Here is a 20,698-nt window from a genome sequence, read left to right as displayed (position 1 = left end):
GGGACCAACAGTTAGCGTAATGGCTATGTCGCTGGACTCCCATGTAGTTGACTGTGGTTGAAGTCCTGGACCTGGTGACTTAAACTCATGCTGGGTGCATGTGCATGCGTCCTCAAGATCCCGAGAGGACAATGGAGGAGAAGAGATTGCTGCGTGGCCATTCTCCCGGGGGGTGATTTCTTGCTTTCTGGCTCTCTGTCTTTCTGGTGAGCGCATGTGCCCTATAGCAAAAACCTTTCAAAAAAAAAAAAACTTCACCAGATAACACCACAACTCCCCATCCCATCAATGCTCTGCTTCTGTATCCCTCCTCCAAATGTACTTCCCCAGGCCCCAGTCCTGCACACACACCACATCTGGCATTCACACCCATCTCATGTGATTGTACATCATTTTTTCAATCAGTTTCAGTCATAGAGTGCATACACTTGGTATATATTAAGTGGGGACATACAATGTCTCTCCTTCATAGCCTGGCTTGCTTCACTCAGCAGTAAACCTTCCATGTTCTTCCACTTTCTGTCAAAAGCCAGGGTTTTGGTTTTTATGGTATTCCATAGAGTATATGTGCCACAGGTTTTCAATCCATTCATCAGTATGGGGGCATTTGGGTTGGTTCCATGTCTTAGCAATCATGAATATTGCCACAACAAACATCGATGTGCAAGCACTTTTCCAATGGGGATTCTTCTGTCCTTTGGGTAGATACCAAGGAGTAGGATTGCTGGATCATATGGTAGTTCTATTTGTAGATTTTCAAGGAATCTCCAAGTTGTTCTCCACAGTGGCTGGACCAATTTACTTTCCCACCAGAAGTGTAAGAGAATTCCCCTTTCATCACACCCCCAACAACATTTATCATTTTTGGCAAACAGTTGCTTGAGTTCCTTGTGTATTATGGTTATCAGTCCCTTATCTGATGCATAATTTACAAAAATATTTTCCCATTCTGAGGGCTGTCAATTCACACTAATTACTGTGTCTTTTGCTATGCAGAAACTTCTTAGTCTGATGTAATCCCACTTATCTATTTTGGGGATTTTCGACTGTGATTTGGGTATCTTATTTAAGAAGTCTTTCTCTACCTCAGTTTCTCCCAGAGTTTCCCCAGTGTTTTCTAGGAGCATTTTTGTAGTTTGAAATCTTAGATTTAGATCTTTGATCCACCTTGACTTGGTTTTTGTCAAAGGTGAGAGGTAGGGGTTCAGATTCATCTTTCTGCAGGTGGAAATCCAGTTTTGCCAGCACTATTTGCTGAAGAGGTTTTCCTTTTCCTACTGGGTTGACTGGCATCCCTTGTCAAAAGTCAGTTGATTGTATGTTTGGGAATTTATTTCTGGGGACTCTGTTTGGTTCCATTGGTCCACATATCTTTCTGTGACAGTTCCATGCTGTTTTGATTTCTGCAGCTTTTTAGTATATTTTTGGGTCAGAGAGTAAGATGCCGCCTACTCCACTTTTCTTGTGTAGAATTGCTTTGGCAATACGGGGTCTTTTATGATTCCAGACGAATTTTATGATTGTCTTTTCTAGATCTGTGAAGAATGTGTCTGGTACTTTGATTGGCATTGCATTAAATATGTAGATTAATTTCGGTAGAATTGCCATTTTGATTATATTAATTCTTCCAATCCAGTAACATGGGATGTCTTTCCACTTTTTTGTGTCATTTTCAATTTCTTTTTTTATCTTCTCATAGTTTTCCTTGTGGAGGTCTTTAACTTCTTTGGTTAGATATATTCCTAAGTATCTTTTACTTTTTGTGGCTATGGTAAATGGAATGACTTTTTTTCAGTTCTATTTCAGTCTGCCTTTTGTTTGTATATAGAAATGCTGTAGATTTCTGTATATTGATTTTTGTATCCTGCAACTTTATTGTATTCAACCTTTATTTCCAGAAATTTTTTTCATGGAAACCATTAGGTCTTCTATGTGTACAATCATGTCATCTGCAAATAGAGAATTTCATCTTTTCTTTTCCTATTTGAATGCCTTTTATTTTTTCCTCTTTTCTGATTGCGTTGGCGAGGACTTCCAGTACTGTATTGAAAAGGAGTGGAGAAAGTTGGCATCCTTGTCTTGTACCTGTTTTTAGTGAGAAATCTTTCAACTTTTTTCCATTCAGGATGATGTTCGTTATGGGTTTTTCATAGGTAGCTTTTATTGTGTTGAGAAATGACCCTTCTATGCTGATTTTGCTGAGTCTTGATCATGAAGGGATGTTGTATCTTATCAAATACTTTTTCTTCATCAATCAATATGACCATATGGTTTTTTATCTTTCTTCCTGTTAATATGGTGTATTACATTTATGTTTTTGTGAATGTTGAACCTACCTTGCATTCCTGGAATAAGGCCTACCTGATCATGATGTATAATCTTTTTTATAAGTTGTTGAATACCATTTGCTAGTATCTTGTTGAGAATCTTTGCATCTATATTCATTAGGGATTGGTCTATAGTTTTCCTTCTTTGTTCTGTCCTTGTCTGTTTTGAGGATAATGGTGATAGTGGCTTCATACAATGAATTAGGGAGAGATTCACTCTTTTGGATCTTTAGAAATATCTTGAGCAGAATGGGTGTTAACTCTTCTTTGAAAGTTTTATAGAATTCAGAGGTGGAGCCATCAGGACCAGAGCTTTTCTTTGTTGGAGAGTTATTTATTACTGATTCAATCTCCTGGCTTGTTATGAGCCTATTCAGACTTTTTATATCCTCCTGGCTCAATCTTGGTAGATTATATGATTCCAGGAATTTGTCCATCTCATCCAGATTGTCTTGTTTCTTGTCATGTAGTTGTTCATAATATCCTCTAGTGATGTTTTGTATTTCTACTTTGTCTGTTGTTATATTCCCTGCTTCATTTGATTTGATTCACCTAATTTCCTTTCTCTCTTCCTTTTTTTTTTCTTTTTTGGAGAGCTTTTTGCTACAGGGCGCATGCGCTCGCCAGAAAGAGAGAGAGACAGAGAGACAGAAAGTGAAAAATCACCCCCCAGAGGGGATGGCCATGCCGCAATCCCTTCTCCATTCTCCTCTCGGGATCTTGGGCATGCACGCACACACTCCCGGCGTGAGTTTAAGCCGTTGAGTCCTGGAGTTGAACCATGGTCGACTACATGGGAGTCCAGCGACATAGCCATTATGCTAACTGCTGGTCCCTCCTTTCTCTCTTCTTAATAAGTCTCGCTAGTGCTGTATCGATTTTGTTTATCTTTTCAAAAAACCAGCTTTTACTTTCATTTATTTTCTGTATAGTTCGCTTATTTTCTATTTCATTTATTTCTGCTCGTATCTTTATTATTTCCTTTCTCCTGGAGTTTTTCTAATTTTTTTGCTGTTGCTTTTCCAGTTCTCTTAAGGCATGATGTTAGGTGATCCATTTGCCTTCTTTCTGTCTTCCTCTTATGTGCACTAATTGCTATGAACTTCCCTCTTATGACTGCTTTAGCAGTGTCCCAAGGATTATGGAAACTCATGGCCTCATTGTCATTGACTTCCATGAATCTTTTGATTTCAGTCTTTATTTCATCAGTAGTTGTAGAGTCATTTAGGAATAGGTTATTTAGTTTCCATGTATTTGAGTATTCTTGATGCTTTCTCTTGAAATTAAACTCAAGTTTAATTCCATCATCGTCAGAGAAGATGCTGGATATAGTTTCTGTGTCTTTGAATCTGTAGAGGCTTGCTTTGTGCCCTATGATGTGGTCAGTCTTTGAAAAGGTTCCATGTGGGAGTGAGAAAAAAGTGTACCTCGTGGTTTTTGGATGGAAAGTTCTATAGATGTCTGTTAAGTTCATTTCATTTATGATATAATTTAGATCCTTTATCTATTTATTTTTTGTCTAGACGATCTGTCCTGAGGGCATAGTGCAGTGTGGAGGTCTCCAACAATTAGTGTATTGCAGTCTATCTCCCCTTTTAGATTTAAGAGTCTTTCCTTCACATATTTGGGTGCTCTTGTGTTAGGCACATAGACATTTATAAGCGTTATATCTTCTTGATTTATAGAACCTTTTACTACAATGTAGTGCCCTTCTTTGTCTCTTCGAACAGTTTTTGTTTTAAAGCCTATTTTGTCAGAAATTAGAATTGCAACTCCAGCTCTTTTTTGGTTCCCATTAACAAGGAAAACCTTTTCTCAACCTTTAACTTTCAGTCTATGTATGTCTTTATCCATGAGGTGGGTTTCCTGTAGGCAACAGATAGAGGGTTTCTGTATTTTCATCCATTCAGCCTGTCTGTGTCTCTTGATTGGAGAATTCAATCCATTTACATAAATGTCATTATCGATGTTACCGGTTCTGCCCTGACATTTAAGTTGGCCATTGTCTTAGTTGCCTTTTATTCCTTTGTTTCTATCTGTTAATTCTTTAGTTCTCCTGGAACAGTAGCTTCTTCAGGGTTTCTTGAAGAGCTGGTATGGGGTTGGCAAATTCTTTCAGGTTTTGTTTGTCTGAGAAGATTTTAATCTTTTTTCCCCATATGAAAGATAATCTTGCAGGATATAATAATCTTGGTTGAAATGTTTTTTTTTCTTAACACTTTCAGTCTATCTTCCCATTCTTTCATTGCTTGCATTATTTCCATTGAGAGGTCCGGTGTTAGCCTGATGGGATGACCTTTGTAAGTCACTTCTCATTTCTCTCTTACCAGTTTTACTATCATGTCTTTATTTGTGGTCTTGGACAGTCTGGTTAAGATGTGCCTTGGGGAAGATCTTCTGGGGTTGATTCCATTTGGGGTCCTTTGTATTTCTTGGGTCTGGATGCTTGAGTGCCTCTCTAGACTTGGGAAATTTTCTTCCAGGATTTCATGGAATAGATTTTCTGCAGTTATTAGTTTCTTCACTTTCTGGGATGCCAATTATTCTGATGTTTGGGTGTCTTATGGAGTCTAGTATTTCTTGTATATTATCTCTTTGGTGTTTTTTTCTAGGTCAAAAGTTTTATCTTCTACATCCGAGATTCAATCTTCAGCATGGTCTAATCGACTTTTAATACTTTCGAGAGTATTTGATTTCTTGTATTCCAGACTTTATCTCTAATAGTTCCATCTGGTTCTTTCTCAGAGTGTTCATTTCTTTTTTCATATTCTGGAATGACTTCCTAATCTCCTTTTGTTTGTTGTCTCTTTTCTGTTCCAACTCATAGAATTTGTTCACATGAATGTTCGAAATTTTTTCTCTGACATTTTGGTAATGTCCTCCATTTTCATGAAAGATGGAGGGGAGTTACTCTGTTCCTTTGAAGAAGATACATTTCCTTGTTTATTTAGACCTGAGGCTATTCTACTTCTAACCATTGGAAGATGTACTCACTTTTAAATACCTCTTAGGAGAAGGTTTCACTGACTAGGAGTGTGTTTCCCTTTTGCTGTGAATTGAAGTCTATGCAAGTCTTTGTTCTGTTGTTTTCAGTAACATGGTCTCAAGAAAGATACTCTTTTAGGTGTTGACGGGAATTATCTCCTTTTTCACAGCTGATTCAGTACAAGGGAAGATCCCAGAGAACCTTATATTACTAGAAAATTTCAGATCTCTGATTGTAGACCTAGCTAGTCCCTCTGGCAAGGTGGAAGAGGAGGAAGAGAAGATAATATAAAAGAAAAGAGTACAGAGGCCTGCAGATGGACCTGGCAGCTGGCATCTGCAGCAAAACGGACAGTCTGTGGGGAAAGGAAGAGGAGAGAATTAACAAAGGAATGGAGGAGGTCAAAGAAAAAAAAGAGAAACTGCCTACTTTCTTATGGGTCTGGGTGGGTCTTGGACTGGGGAGCCTGGAAGGGGGGAGGTGTTGGGGACAGTGCTGCTCCTGCCTCAGTGTCCCTTACTGCCCAGAGGCCTGCAGGTGGACCTGGCTATGGGTCTGAGTGGGTCTTGGACTGGGGAGCCTTGAAGCGAGGTGATGGGTGCAGTGTTGCTCCTGCCTCAGTGTCCCTTAACTGTCCAGAGGCCTGTAGGTGGACCTGGCAGCTGGCTGCTAGAGCAAAAGGGACAGTCTGTGGGGAAAGGGAGTTCTCTTAATAGTCATTTAAATGTTATGTAGTTAATTTAAAGGCAGGTTGGACATGACTCTGGAATTTATTTGAAAGAAAATGGTGAACTTTGCCAAAGAAGTATTATAATATTTAATTTCCAGTAGATGGCACTGTATGTCTGTAAATTCTCTCTCTTTTTTTTTAAACAGAACAAAATGCATATTTCTATCGACTGTCTGAGACAGAAGATAGTGTGGCATGGATGGCTATAGTATGAATGACAAATAATACAAATATATTTTATTTGGAATAAACAAAAATGCTTACATAGCTCAATGGGTCACTTGGAAATAAACTTTTGCTTGACTGTATTACTGAATAAAAACTAAGCTGAAGCACAACATTTTTTTTTTTTTTGAGAGATCTTTGCTGTAGGGTGTATGCTCTTGTCAGAAAGACAGAGACAGAAAGCAAGAAATCACCCCCCCAGGGGATAGTCACACTGTAATCCCTTCTCCTCCATTCTCCTCTTGGGATCTTGGGCAAGCATGCACATGTTTAAGCCACCGGGTCTGGGACTTGAACTGTGGTCAACTACATGGGAGCCCAGTGACATAGCCGTTACGCCAACTGCTGGTCCCATCATTTTTCTTTCTTGACATGTATTTGGAAATAGGAATACACTACTTATTTATTTATTTTTTTAAACTGACCTACCCTTAAGCCCTGGTCATAGATGTGTAAATGAATCCACCATTAGCAGCTGTCATATCATATCTATGTCACCTATGTATTCAGAGATCTCATACATGCCTGCCAGTATACCTGGAAGGGCTGCTTTATCACAGTTACATTTGAGTTCTTGGCAGGTGGGACTGAGGATGAGTAAGTTAAAACAAGTTTTATATCCTATTTAGAAGAAATCACTAGTATCTCCTTAAACAACAGGTTACAGTAGAAAGATACCTGCAAGTTACTCTTCCACTTTGTTACATTTTTAGTTTTTGTGATTTTTGTAGCTATTTGATTTGTTTATAGTACATCCTGCCACAAAATATTAAAGCACAAAGTACCTAGTATTCCTTCTGTATCTGCATTTTTGAAGTTTTATGCTCTATAACATCCACAATATATCAGTAGTTCTTGACAATTAAAAAAAACGGTTAAAACTCTTCTAAAAATGCAGTTGTCTATTAACTACAATGTACTAGAGTGGGAGGAGACAACGAGGGAAGGGAAACAAAGCAAACGTGCAGGGAATGTGGTTCATGTCTTTGGATTTAAAAACAAGGTCCTCCGAGAAGCTGGTTATAATGGAATTGCTGGAAAACTGTGCAACTTCCTTTATACCCCCTGCCCCCCACCAAGGACTTGAAAACTCCAATTCAAAGTTTTGAGAACTACAGCTGTGAGATGCTATAAATGATGATCAAGGCAGTTGGAGAGAAAAGGATGACCCTGTCTTCCACTTAGCAGTAATTTGCAGCATTGCTTCTTCAGCCATTGGTAGAGAAGTAAAAGCCATTCAAGTACCAGAAGTACTTTAAAGGATAGGGATAGGAAAGGACAGAGCATATTACCTGTATCTATTAGTAACAGAACTGCATGGCTAGGAAAATTTTCTAAACAGTAAAATGATTCCAGGATCCATCAATCTCTCCAACATTAAATGTAGCAAAATTAACAACAAAAGATTTGCAAGTAGATACAGTGGTAACAGAAAATTGTAAGGCAGAGAACACAAAAGAAGGCAGATAATGCTATAGTTTCAACAGTATTTCATGAAGCTAGAAAACCTGTTAACTTTGAAAGCCCTAGCAAAATATCATTCTCGTTTATCTTATGACCATGTGTTGGTGTTGGATTCTTTTCTTTCCATATATCAAAGAATCTTACATCCTGCATTTATTTCTGCCACTAAGCATTCTGCTTTTTTACTTTATTTATTTATTTTTTTGGCCAATCTTGTAGCTGAGTATCTTGTTCCAGTCAATTTTGGTACAGGTAACTGGAAGCTGCTGGCGCAATGCCTTGAATGTGGTATTAGACATTGTTTGATAGTTTTTACTAATTGCTGTCTGATACTCATTTTCTGCATTCTCTATGATTTTAATGAACTCCTTGGCAGTTTGGACTTCATTTGAAGCAGTTATGGAATCTTGTACATCTCTATGACTAACCAGCTGAACACTGCCATCTTTATAATAGTGAACCTGAATCTTAAGCACTCCAACCGCCTGTGCTGTAGGTGGTTTGATGGTGAACGTCCACTCTGATCACCAGTGACCATTCCAGAAATTTTTTTGGCTAAAACTGGTGACTTTCGGTACATGCAATAATAGTCTGTTGTCTATCTATGGTTTCAGCATCAGCAGTACAGAAGCCTTTTGAATAATGATCTTTCATGTAGGCTCGTAAAGCACTGTTACAGGACTCTCTCCGAGATTTCAGACCTACGTCTGTTTCCTCTCGCTGGGGGTCACATGTTTCTTTACATAAGTGATCAAATTTAAGAGGAAATTTTGTTTTTTGGATCTAGAAATCTATCACCCAGGTCACCATGCTCTGTAATTAAGACCTGATCTTCGTAGCCTTCACAGGTGTGAACTGATCCATGTTATATTGGGCAAATGCAATCCCTGAGAGATTGTCATTAGTTAGTAGTAGTTGGACATCATCGAATACTTAATGAAATTTTCCTGAGTGATGAATTTAGCAGCTATTCATACCTCTTCCTCGACTGACACACGATCCTCGAAGTTGGCCATCTTGGACTGCTATGGCCCAGCCCAGCTGCAGGCATGAAGTTCTGGCTCTCTATTAATTCTTAAACTATTTTTAAAATATTTTCTTGGGGGACCAGCAGTTAGCGTAATGGCTATGTTGCTGGACTCCCATGTAGGCAACTGCGATTTGAGTCCTGGTCCTGGTGGCTTAAACTCATGCCGGACACATGTGCGTGCATGTCGAAAATCCCGAGAGGAGAATGGAGGAGAAGGGATTGCGGTGTGTCCACCCCCCCTGGGAGTGATTTCTCGCTTTCTGTCTCTCTCTCTCTTGTCTTTCTGGTGAGCACATGCGCCCTATAGCAAAAACCTCTCAAAAATTTTTTTCTTTAAAAAAAAAACAAAACAAAAAACCCTGTCTGAGTACTTTATACCACATGTAAAACATGCCCTTGTAGTAATATTAGAAACACTTAGGATACATTTAGGTAGCTCTTAGAATATGTAGTATAAAGCAAACCCTTATCATTTTAGAATTCATAATTTTGAGAAACATTAAGTAGTGAAGAGAAATTACATTATTGAGTTATAGGAAACGTTTCAGTAGCCCTTATGCATCTGCTGCTCAGTCCAAATAAATTTTACTTGTCTTCTAAAATTAATTTTTAATTGAACTTACATTCAATTTTTTTTTTTTGAGAGGTTTTTGGTATAGGGTGCATGCACTTGCCAGAAAGACAGACAGAAAGTGAGAAATCACCCTCCAGGGGGGATGGCCACACCGCAATTCCTTCTCCATTCTCCTCTTGGGATTTTGGGGATGCATGCATACGCCTGGCATGAGTTTAAGCCACTGGGTCTGGGACTTAAACCACGGTTATGTGGGAATCCAGTGATGTAGCCATTATGCCATCTGCTGGTCCCAAATTTACTTTCAAATTTAAGACACCTAAAAAATCAGGCCAGCAGGTGGCGTGTAGTTGTTCTGTCACTGGATTCACATAAAGTTCATGGAAAAGTGGAATGAAAATTCAAGTTTATGTTGGTGTAAAAAATTTTTTTTAATCTATAGTTTTTTTTAAAAAAAATTATTGTTTAATTTTATTCATGATCATTATTATTTTTTAATTTGACCAGAGAAAAGGGAAGAAAGTGAGTAAGCAAGATTCTGGGTCTGGGACTCAAACTGTGGTCGGCCATGTAGGAGCCCAGTACCTCAACCATCATGCCACCCGTGTTTGTTTTTAATTTGTAAGAGGATGCAAATTCAGGCCTAGAACTTGAACCTTGGAGTTGGCCATGTGAGATCCCAGCCATCTTAACCATCATGGCACTGGTTTGCTTGATGCTTAGTTTTTTCATTGTCCATGAACTTCCTTTAAGAATTATTTAATTTTATTATTATTTAAATTTGGTATAAGGGCATGTGTGCTCACCAGAGACAGAGAGAGAGAAAGAGAAAATGAGAACGCAAGATCAGATCCAGGACTCAAACTATGCTTAGCTATGTGAGAGTTCAGTGCCTTAGCCATCATACTACCTGCTGGCTCCTCCCTCCCTCCCTCTCCCTCTCTCTCTCTCTAACTCTCTATCTCTCTCTTTCATAAATACCATAGGGTAAATGAGTGCATACCACAGGATATGTGTGCTCTCCAGAGGGGGAGAGAGATGGATTGGTCATGCCAAAGTTCCTTCTCTATTCTCTTCTTGGGATTATGGGTATGCAGGCACATGCTCCTGATGATTTTCCAGCTGCCCGGTTTGGGATTCAAACTGCACAGTTGACTATGTGAGATCCAGTCATCTTAACCTTCCTCATCATCTGCTGACCCCTCAGTTAAAAAAGATATTTAAATTTCTTCTGTGAATTTTTTTTTTTTGACTTACAGGTTAATTAGAAGTAAGTATATTGACTGCTCTCCAAACATGAGAGGAGTACTAGTTCAGAAATAACAGTTAATTCCTTGAGATGTGCCGTCTTGTTTTATGATTAACCATATAGTATTTTGGCAAATGGTTGATGTACATATATTTGAAAAGCACATGCGTTTTGCAGTTGAGGATTGTAGTGTTTTCCATGTCAGTTAGGTCATAATTTGTCATTGTACTATTCAAATTTCTGTGTCATTGATTATGTCTAATTCTTCTGTCAGTTACTGAGAGAGGTGTGTTAATCTCCACATACAATTATAGGCTGCCTAGTCATTCTTTTTGCACTCTCTCTGTTGAAGCTGTATTAGGATCATATAAATTCTGGTTGTTAGTTCTGTTGAATTGTCCTTGTCATAATTATGAATTGTTCCTCTTTAAATCTAGTTGCCCATCATGGCTAAAATTATATAGTCTACCTGATATTTATATATACATGCCAGCCATTTTCTGCTTAGTATTTACATGGTATATCTTTCCTTGCAATATTTCCTTGTTCCATTTGATATACCATTTTTAGATTTTGCCGTAGGGTATATGCATTCACCAGAGAGAGAGAGAAAAAGAGAAAGTGATAAATCACCCTCCGGGGAGATGTCCATACCACAGTCCCTTCTTCTCTATTATCTTCTTGGAATTTTGGGCATGCACTAACATATTTTTCAAGCCACTGTGTCTGAGACTCGAACTGGCCTTGTGGAATCCAGCATCTTAACCACTATGCAAACTGCTGACCTTATGTTTCTTAGAAGTAGCAAACAGTTGGGTTTTGTTTTTTTATGCAGTACAACAATCATCTTTTAATATTCGTGTCATATCCATTTTAATTACTGATAACAATCAAAATTAAATCTACTTCCCATACTTCTTTTTTAAGATAAATTTCACAGTTGTTTTAAAGAAATAATTTTATTTAATTCTGTTTGTTTTAATTTGACCAGAGAGGGACAGAGAGAGAGAGAGAGAGCACACGAGCCGCCAGATCCAGGATTTGTACCACGGTCAGCCATGTGGGAGTCCAGCATCCTTAACCACCTACCACCTGCCAGCCCTTTGTTTTCTTTTTTGTTTTTCCAGTTTTGTGTAGGGTGCATGGTGTGCCCATCTCGAGAGACAGAGAGATAGAGAGAGAGCGAGAAAGAAGGAGAGAAAAAGAGAGGGAAAGTGAGAAATCGCCTTGCTGAACGAAGATCCACGCTGTAATCTCTGCTCCTACATTTTCCTTTTGGGATTTTGGGCATGCTTGCACGCATGCCCCACATGTTTTTCAAGCTGCCAATCCAGGACTCAGTTACTCAGTCAGCAATGCACGATCCAGTCACCTTAACCACCTGGCTGGCCCAATAAATTTTTGGTTACTTAATTTTTTCCTTTAACAGCTTGCTTAGTGTAGTTTTATTATTCACCTGATTTTCCTGGAGTTTATAACTTGTATCCTTGATGTCTAAACACTGTTCTTATATAAGTTCTTTACTTCTTCTAGATGTTGCCTTGTAACACTGACTTTATTTAAGCCTTTCTGTCTTATGCATTGGTATTTTAATTGTACATACATTTGTTTCACAAAATATTTTATATTATTTTATCAACAGTATTCATTTAAATGACCCTTCTAATTTTCTTTATTCTTCTCAGTGTTACTGTGGTTTGCTTCTATCTGGGTCCCTTTGTCTTGTTCCTGAAAATAATTAGTAATTTTTATGTGTATATCTACTTTCACTGAACTTTCTCAGAAACAGAAGTGCTTTTTTTTCCTCATTATGCTTCAATCCAGATATTTTCCACTAACATTTTAAAAAATTCCTTTAATTTCAGTTATTGTGTTTATTAATTTTTGTTTCTTTTTTTTTTTTTTCTTTTTTCTTTTTTTGGAGAGGTTTTTGCTCTAGGGTGCGTGTGCTCGCCAGACAGACAGAGACAGACAGAGAGACAGAAAGCGAGAAATCACCCCCCAGGGGGGATGGCCACGCCGCAATCCCTTTTCCTCCATTCTCTTCTCGAGATCTTGGGCACGCAGGCACACATGCCCGGCGTGAGTTTAAGCCACCGGGTCCAGGACTCGAACCGCGGTCGACTACGTGGGAGTCCAGCGACATAGCCATTACGCTAACTGCTGGTCCCTGTGTTTATTAATTTTAAGATTTACCTTTGTGGTTGAAGATAAATATATTCCAGTTGTTTGGTGAAAGTCTACATTTTTAACCTATTTTCTTGAATGTATTTATTAAGTGGGATTTTGATAATTATAATACGTATATTTCTGTTTTTATATGTGTCTCAGTCATTTTTTTCCCTATTTCTTGGTATGTCTTGAGCATTATGATTGAATGCTGGACATTGTAGAATTAAAATTAGAAAAACTTTGAATTGAAAGACAGTTCTCAAAAGAAAAGTTAATTTTCTTTGGGCAGGCAAATAGAATGTGACCTCAGCCTTGATATATTGAGTTATCAGAAAAGTCGTGACATGGTTATCTATGCAACAATGCATCATGACTTTTCCAACAGCGTAATAGTTGAAGGTGGTCTCTCGGTTTTCTTCTTTATTTCTAATTTTCCTAAAGAGACAACGGGAGGGGAGCTTGAGAGATCACCATCTTTGGGGAATGAGCGTATCACAGTCTCTTCTATGTCTCCCTCCTTTCAGGATTTTGGACACACATGCATGCATGCTCAGCATGTTTTCTAAGCCACTGGTTCCAGAACTCGAACCATGCATTTGGCCATGTGTGATCCAAGCACCTTAATCACTGTGTCATGGACTGGCCAGCAGATGGTCTGTTTTTACTTTACCATGAATTCCAGGTTGCAGCCTTCCTTGAAGTTTCAACTGTAGGCCTTGGATGTTTACCATAATAATGCCCATATTAGTTTCCTAAGTCTGTCATAACAAATGACCACAAACTGTGACTTAAAAAACAGAAATTTATTCTTTCACAGTTCAAGAGGCTAGATGGCCAAAAATCAAGGTCTTGGCTTGGCTGTGCTGCTTTTGTACATTCTAGGGAAAAAAAATTTTTTTAAATAATTATTTTATTTTTATTTATTCATTCATTGATTTTTTTAATTTGAGCAGTGAGAGACAGAGGGTGAGAGTGAGAGAGAGAGGGGAAGTGAGAAAGCAAGCCACCAACCAGGTCCAGGACTCGAACCCCAGTTGGCCATGTGGGAGTGTCCAGCGCCTTAACCACCACACTACCTGCTGGTCCCTCTAGGGAAAAATTATTCCTTGATTCTTCCTAGCTTCTGGTGGTAGCAGGCAGTCCTTGGTGTTTCTTGGCTTGTAGCTGTATCACCCTAATCTCCGCCTTCGATGTCACATGTTGTGTGTCCATAATTTTCTTTTCCTGTGAAACCCTTTACCAGCACAACCTCATCTTAATTATATCTGCAAAGTCCATTTCTAAATAAAGCACATTCACAGGTACCTGGAATTAGGATTTGAGAATTTAACTTGGGACGTAATTCAGCTTACAATAGATGCCTTAAACTGTTTAAAAAAATTGGATACAACTTTTATAGCGGATCTCATTGGGGCAATTTGTCTCATAGCAGCTACTTTATCATAGCCAGGATGGAAAACCTTAAAATAAGGACTTAAAATTTTACTATTAAATTAACCATACATTCATACAGTTCAAAAATACAGCATGTAGGCCAGCAGCTGGTATGGAGTTTAAGGCTGCTGGATCCCACATGTCTGGCTATGCTGTTTGATTCCCGGACCAGCCCAGTGGCTAGAAAATTATGCAAGGCATGTATGTATGCGTGCCCAAAATCCTGAGAGGACACTGGAGAAGGGGTTGTGGTGTGGCCATTTCTCACTTTTCCACCTCCTCTGTGGCGAGCACACGTGCCCTATAGCAAAAAGAAAAAAAAAAAAAGATAGCAAAATAACAACATATGTAAGATCTTAAAAGTATATGTTGTCCATTCCTTTTTTTTATTTTAAGAATTATTTGCTGAACTTTATTCACTCATTTATTTTTTAAATTAGACCAGAGAGAGATACAGACACACACACACACAAACACACACACACACACACACACACACACACACACACACACACACAGAGAGCAAGCAAGCCATCAGGTCTGGGACTTGAACTGTGTTCAGCCACGTGGGAGTGTCCAGCACCCCAACCACCACACCACCTGCTGGTCCCTAGTCCCTTCCTTTTTTTAAGCTTTTTATTCTCCTTCCTTATATGTAGTCAGAATGGAAGGTTTTGAACTAGTTGATTTCTAATAAGTCTTCCATCTCAAATATTCTTTGATTCTATATTTCTTTGTCATTGAAAAATCTCACACAGATTTTATAAAAGAAGCCAGTGGAAAGGTAATACTTGTAGAGTGTTTTTAGTTAACTAATTTTTTTTTTGATAGATGTACTATTTTTACATCAGTAAAGGAAACATGAAAGTATTTTGTTGTTACCCTGAATTTGTCTGGTTTTTCTATTGCTTTCCGTTCAATTGTGAAGGAGTTTTTATGCTCCTGAGTTACTTGATTTGCTAGTATACAAGGAGTGGGAGTAATCCAGTTTACCAACACCAATCGAACACATGTTTAAAAGGCTTTTTTTTTTTTTTTAAAGAGAGATTTTTGCTATAAGGTACATGCGCTTGCCAGAGAGACAAAAAGCGAGAAATCACCCCCCAGGGGGGATGGCCATGCTGCAATCCCTTGTGTTCCAGTCTCCTCTCAGAATTTTGGGCACAGATGCATCTGTGTGATTTTTAAACCACTGGGTACGGGACTTGAACCCTGAGTCCAGCAACATAACCATTTTGCTATCTACTGATCCCTAAAAGGTTTTTTATCATAAACATTCACAGTAGTGCTTTCTCATATTTGTAATTAGGTGGCATTTTCTTGCATAATTAATAATATCTTTTTACAGTGCTCTCTCAGAGGAGGAGAAGTCAACGTTGCGTGCAGGGCTTATCACCAACTTCAATGAACCAATAAACCAGGTCAGTAAGAAAATGAATTCTATTTTTTCTCTTGTCTTTTTTGTTATTATGTTTTAGTGCGTTGTAGCGTGTGTCCTCATCAGAGAAAGACAGAGAGAGCGGGTGGGAGAAGTGAGCAATCAACCCCCAAGGGGGTTGGTCCCCCCGCCCCCCCCCCCCCCTTAGTGCTGTCCCTTCTCTAGTCTCCTCTTGGGATTTTAGGTGTACATGTCCAGCATGGTTTTTTTTTTTTTTTTTTAATTTTTTAAAGACTTATTTAATTTTATTTGTTTATTTTATTTTGACTAGAGAGGGACAGAGAGAGAGAGAGAGAGAGAGAGTGAGAAAGCAAGCTGCCAGGTCCGGGACTCTAACCATAGTCAGCCATGTGGGAGTCCAGCATCCTTAACCACTACGCCACCCACTGGCCCCTCCAGCATGTTTTTTAAGCCCAGGACTGGGACTCAAGTTGCATAGGTGGTCATTTGGGATGTAACTGCCTTAACCTCTACACCACCTATTGATGCCTTTTCTCTTAAACTTTTGCTGCTTTTTCAAGCTAATTTTGTTTCCTGGCATTAAAAGTAAGATTATATTACTTATGTTTATGATGCTTATATACAGTTCCCTGTTGGTATTAAAATTTTGAGATCTGGTTGTATATGTCAAAAATTTTGGTTAGGTTTGGCTATTAATGATTCATAATAAAATTCAGAAGTCATTTTCTTATTTTTGGGAGAGGTTTTGGCTGTAGGGCGGGTGTGCTTACCAGAAAGACAGAGAGAAACCGAGAGAGGGAAAGCAAGAAAGCACCCCTCAGGGCAGATAGCCATGCTGCAATCCCTTCTCCTCCGTTCTCCTCTTTGGATCTTGGGCACGCAGGCACTTATGCCCAGCGTGAGTTTAAGCCACCGGGTCTGGTACTCAAACCATGGTCGACTACATGGGAGTCCAGCGATATAGCCATTACACCAACTGCTGGTCCCAAAATTCAGAAGTCATTTTAAAATATACCTGTATACTTTTTAATTTTAATTTTTGTATATATTTTAAATGCAGTTTTTGAGCCTGTATTTAGAGCAAATGACACTATATTTGTACTTTTACTACATAGAAATGAATGATTTAGATGATCCCCTTTCCACCCCAGTTTTTAAATTATGAATAATTTTCTTTAACTTTATTTATTTATTTACTTATTTTTTTTTTTAATTTGACCGGGAGGAGAGGGGGAGAGGAGAAAGGGGTCTGGGGGAGAGAACCACCAGGTCTGAGACTCAAACCTTGGTCCGCCATGTGGGAGTCCAGCGCCCCTAACCACTATGCCACCTGCTGACCGACCCCACCCACCCAACTTTTAAACTACAGAATGGCTTCAGGTTTTTGTCTGTTTCCAGCATTTGTCACATTTTCAATTCCCATGACTCTGGAGGATAGTAGTAGATTATGTATTTTTATTTTTTTCTTTGCTTTGTAGGACGGTTTTTCTTCTATGAACAAAATAATTTTTTCATAAGTACAAAAAATTTTAATTTTTCTGTGGTAATGCTATTTACTATGTTTGATTCCTTTAATTTGCTTAATGAAGTACACCATTTGGCAGTAGTTCCAATGGAGTTTTATTTCAGCCTGTTTAATTTATCTCAGTTAACTGCTTTGCAGTTCTTCAGCAGAGGAAATGAGAGGTAATATAGATGAATGGAGTTACTTTTACTGGGCAGGAGGTGGTTGCAGTGGTGTTTGAGTAACTGAGAAGTAACTACTTGCTAGGTGTTTTGTTAACTAGCATTAAGAAACTCTGATATGTAGAAATATCATTATTTAAATGACTAATATTCTATGTTTATATCTTCTCTTACTTCAGTGTTTCCTAAACTTTGTGGTAGCAGGACCTTTTCATTCTGCTAAAATTCAAGACCTCAGAGACTTATATCTGTTAATATTTACTACAGCAAAATAAAACTATCGTAGAGAGGTCTGGCCCTGTAATCTGATGGTTAAGGAAGCCCAATCCTACATGGCCAACTATACAGTTCCAGTCTTGGACTTGGCAGTTTGAGAAACATGCTGGGTGTGTTTTGGTTTAAAATCCTAACAGGGCCTTTTGACTGGAACTGCTGTCTTCCAGTAATTCACAAACACAGTGGAAAAGAGGAGAGGCACCCAGTATATATTCTCTAGGCCTTTGAGGAAATGTGGAATGGTCCCCTAGACAGCATGTATATGAATCTACAAGAAAGGTGATATTGTAGATATCAGAAGAATGGGTACTGTTCAAAACAGAATGCCCCACAAACGTTATCATGGCAAAACTGGAAGGGTTTACATTGTTATCCAGCATGCTGTTGGCATTGTTGTAAACAAACAGATTAAGGGCAAGATTCTTGCCAAGAGAATGAATGTGTGTATTGAGCATATTAAGCATTCTAAGAGCAGAGCAGAGATAGCATCCTAAAACGTGTGAAGGAAAATGACCAGGAAAAGAAGGAAGCCTAAGAGAAAAGGTTCTACTGAAGTGCCAGCCCTTTACACCCAGGAAAGCACACTTTGTGAGAATCAATGGAAAGGAGTCTGAGCTTCTGGAACCTATTCCCTATGAATTCATGGCATAATAGGTAGTAAAAAGAAATAAACTGTGGTTTATAAAAATGTTTTTCTTAGTTAAATAAAATTGTGGTGTCCTTCCCCCAAAGCAAAGTTTAACTGGGCTGTAATTCATTTTGTAATATCTTTATTCAGACTTACTGTTGTTCTAGTTGAAAGATGTTAGGTGGCTTATTATGCAACAAATAAAACTCAGTTGGTTAAAAAGTGGCCAAATAAAGTAAAATAAAATAAAATCCCTACAGTAAGGAAAAATGGAGGAGAAGGGATTGCAGTATGCCCACGGCCCTGGTTGTGGGGAGATGCTTTCTCCTCCTTTCTGTCTCTGCTTTTCTTTAGCAAATGTATGTACCTTCAAACAGAGTTAAAAAATTAAAACTGATAATTAATAAATATTAATTAAAATATAAAGGAACCATACTTGTTAACATAAACAGCATTAAAAAAAAAATAGCAGAGGACACATCCATTCATCAGTGAGAGACAGAAAGTAAGGACCCAATCCTTCTCACCCCTCACCCCATGGGGGATAGTCAAGCCATGGTTCCTTCTCTTCATTTGTTTCCCTTTAAGGGATTCTGGGCATGTGCACACACACACATCCAATGTTTCCCAAGCTCCTTGTTCCAAGACTTGAACTGCATAGTGTGGCATGTGGGATCCAGCCACCTTTACTACCACACTGTTGGCTTGACCCATAAGTAACTTTTTTTCTTTTCTTATTTAGATTTTTGTATTAGGATGTATGCACTTGCCAGAGAAAGAGAGAGAGAGAGAGAGAGAGAGAGAGAGAGAGAGAGAGAGACAGGTAAAGTGAGAAATCACTCGCCAAGATAATGGCCACACTTCAGTCGGTTCTCCCCCATTCTCCTCTTGGGATTTTGGGTGCGTACCCACACATGCCCAGTATATTTTACAATCCATCAGGTTGGGACTCAAAACTGTGTGGTTGGCCATGTGGGATCCAGCTGCTTAATTTCCATACCATCTGTTGGCCCCATAAATAGCATTTTTAAAAATGAGCAATAATAGCTATTTTCCAAAAAAATTAAAATTTAATGAGGAGAATGATACATTGCTTTGCATTTCTGTGTATCTCTTTAATGTCTGCCTATTTTCTTTTTTTAATTAACAAAGAATTAATTTTAATTTGACCAGAGAGGGAAGGAGGGAGGGAGAGAAAACAAATAAGCAAGACTTCAGGTCCAGGACTGAAACTGCAGTTGGCCACTTAGGAGTCCAGTGCCCTTAACTCCCATGCCACCTGACGGAACAGTGTCTGGCTATTTAGAAGAAAATATCTACATTTTCTTCATATGTCTTTTTTTTACTCTGTCATAACATTATTTTGGTAGAAGTTATATGAAGAAAACTTAATTTTGAACTGCTAATTAATTGGGGAGGTGAATACCTCATAGACCTCTTAAAGAGGCCTAGGCCTCCTGTCTTAAGTGTCATTTAGTGAAATTTTAATCGTTCTTGTCAAGTGTATAATTAGTAGAAATATAACTTTTAGCTGTGAATACATTTCTTATCCAGTGCCTTGATTTCACATTTATTTCTTTTAATTTTTCCCGTATAGATTGCAACTCAGATTGCAGTGCTGATTGCAAAAGTTGCTCGATTGGATTGTCCTAGACAGTGGCCTGAATTGATTCCCACTCTTATAGAGTCTGTTAAAGTCCAAGATGATCTTCGACAGCACAGAGCATTACTTACCTTCTATCATGTTACCAAGACACTGGCATCTAAACGACTGGCTGCTGATAGGAAACTGTTTTATGATGTAAGTGATTTAATATAGTAAATTTTGATTTTATGAAAACTGTGGTACTTGTGTGAAAGTGACTGGTTTTACTTTTTTGTTAATATTTCACTGAACTATTATGAATGCTTTCTACTTCGTTGCCAATGAGGATTGGTTGGTAGAGAACAGTTTGATGGCAAAGGTACTGATTTGAGTTTATTCAAGTAGTTCAGATGAGACAATAAATCTCTTTATTAAAATACCTTCATTGGGGACCAGCAGATGCTGTAATGGTTATGTCACTGGACTCCCATGTAGTTAACTGTCATTTGAGTCCCAGACCTGGCAGCTAAAACTCATGCTAGGTGCGTGTGTAACCAAAACCCCAAGAGGAGAATGGAAGAGAAGGGATGGCAGCATGGCCATCCTCCCTGAGGAGGAGGGTGATTCCTTGTTTTCTGTCTTTCTGGCAAGCACATGCGCCCTATAGCAAAATCTCTCTTAAAAAAACAAACAAAAAAGACCTTTTACTGATTACATATGTATTCATGAAATGAGTTTTAAATAGCATCGTCTTAAAGCTTATGTGGACAATTAAATAACATTATGCAAAGGATAGTATTATAAAGTAGTAGTCTCTAATCATGTTTTTCAGTTTATGTTACTTTGAGGGTCATCCATATTGCTAGATACAGGTCTTGATCATGATTTTTTTTTTTTTTTTTTGAGGGGTTTTTGCTTTGTGGCTCGTGCACT

The 20,698-nt window shown here is 38.5% G+C and overlaps 1 protein-coding gene and 1 pseudogene across 3 annotated transcripts in view; one reads left to right on the top strand and one right to left on the bottom strand.

The window, feature by feature from the left end:
• IPO11 (importin 11) overlaps nucleotides 1–20,698 on the top strand; it is a 229,725-nt gene that overhangs the window by 18,697 nt on the left and 190,330 nt on the right. For all 3 annotated transcript variants that reach the window (XM_006148320.2, XM_027771805.1, XM_027771806.1), the window contains exons 4-5: nucleotides 15,540–15,612; nucleotides 19,778–19,981. In XM_006148320.2, the coding sequence (XP_006148382.1) occupies nucleotides 15,540–15,612; nucleotides 19,778–19,981 (277 nt within the window). The remainder of the gene's footprint in view (nucleotides 1–15,539; nucleotides 15,613–19,777; nucleotides 19,982–20,698) is intronic.
• LOC102483342 (F-actin-capping protein subunit alpha-1 pseudogene) lies at nucleotides 7,924–8,748 on the bottom strand (annotated as a pseudogene).

This window comes from Tupaia chinensis, unplaced genomic scaffold, assembly GCF_000334495.1.
Source record: "Tupaia chinensis unplaced genomic scaffold, TupChi_1.0 Scaffold000232_1, whole genome shotgun sequence".
Taxonomy (NCBI): domain Eukaryota; kingdom Metazoa; phylum Chordata; class Mammalia; order Scandentia; family Tupaiidae; genus Tupaia; species Tupaia belangeri.
This window is presented reverse-complemented; position numbering and strand designations above follow the sequence as displayed.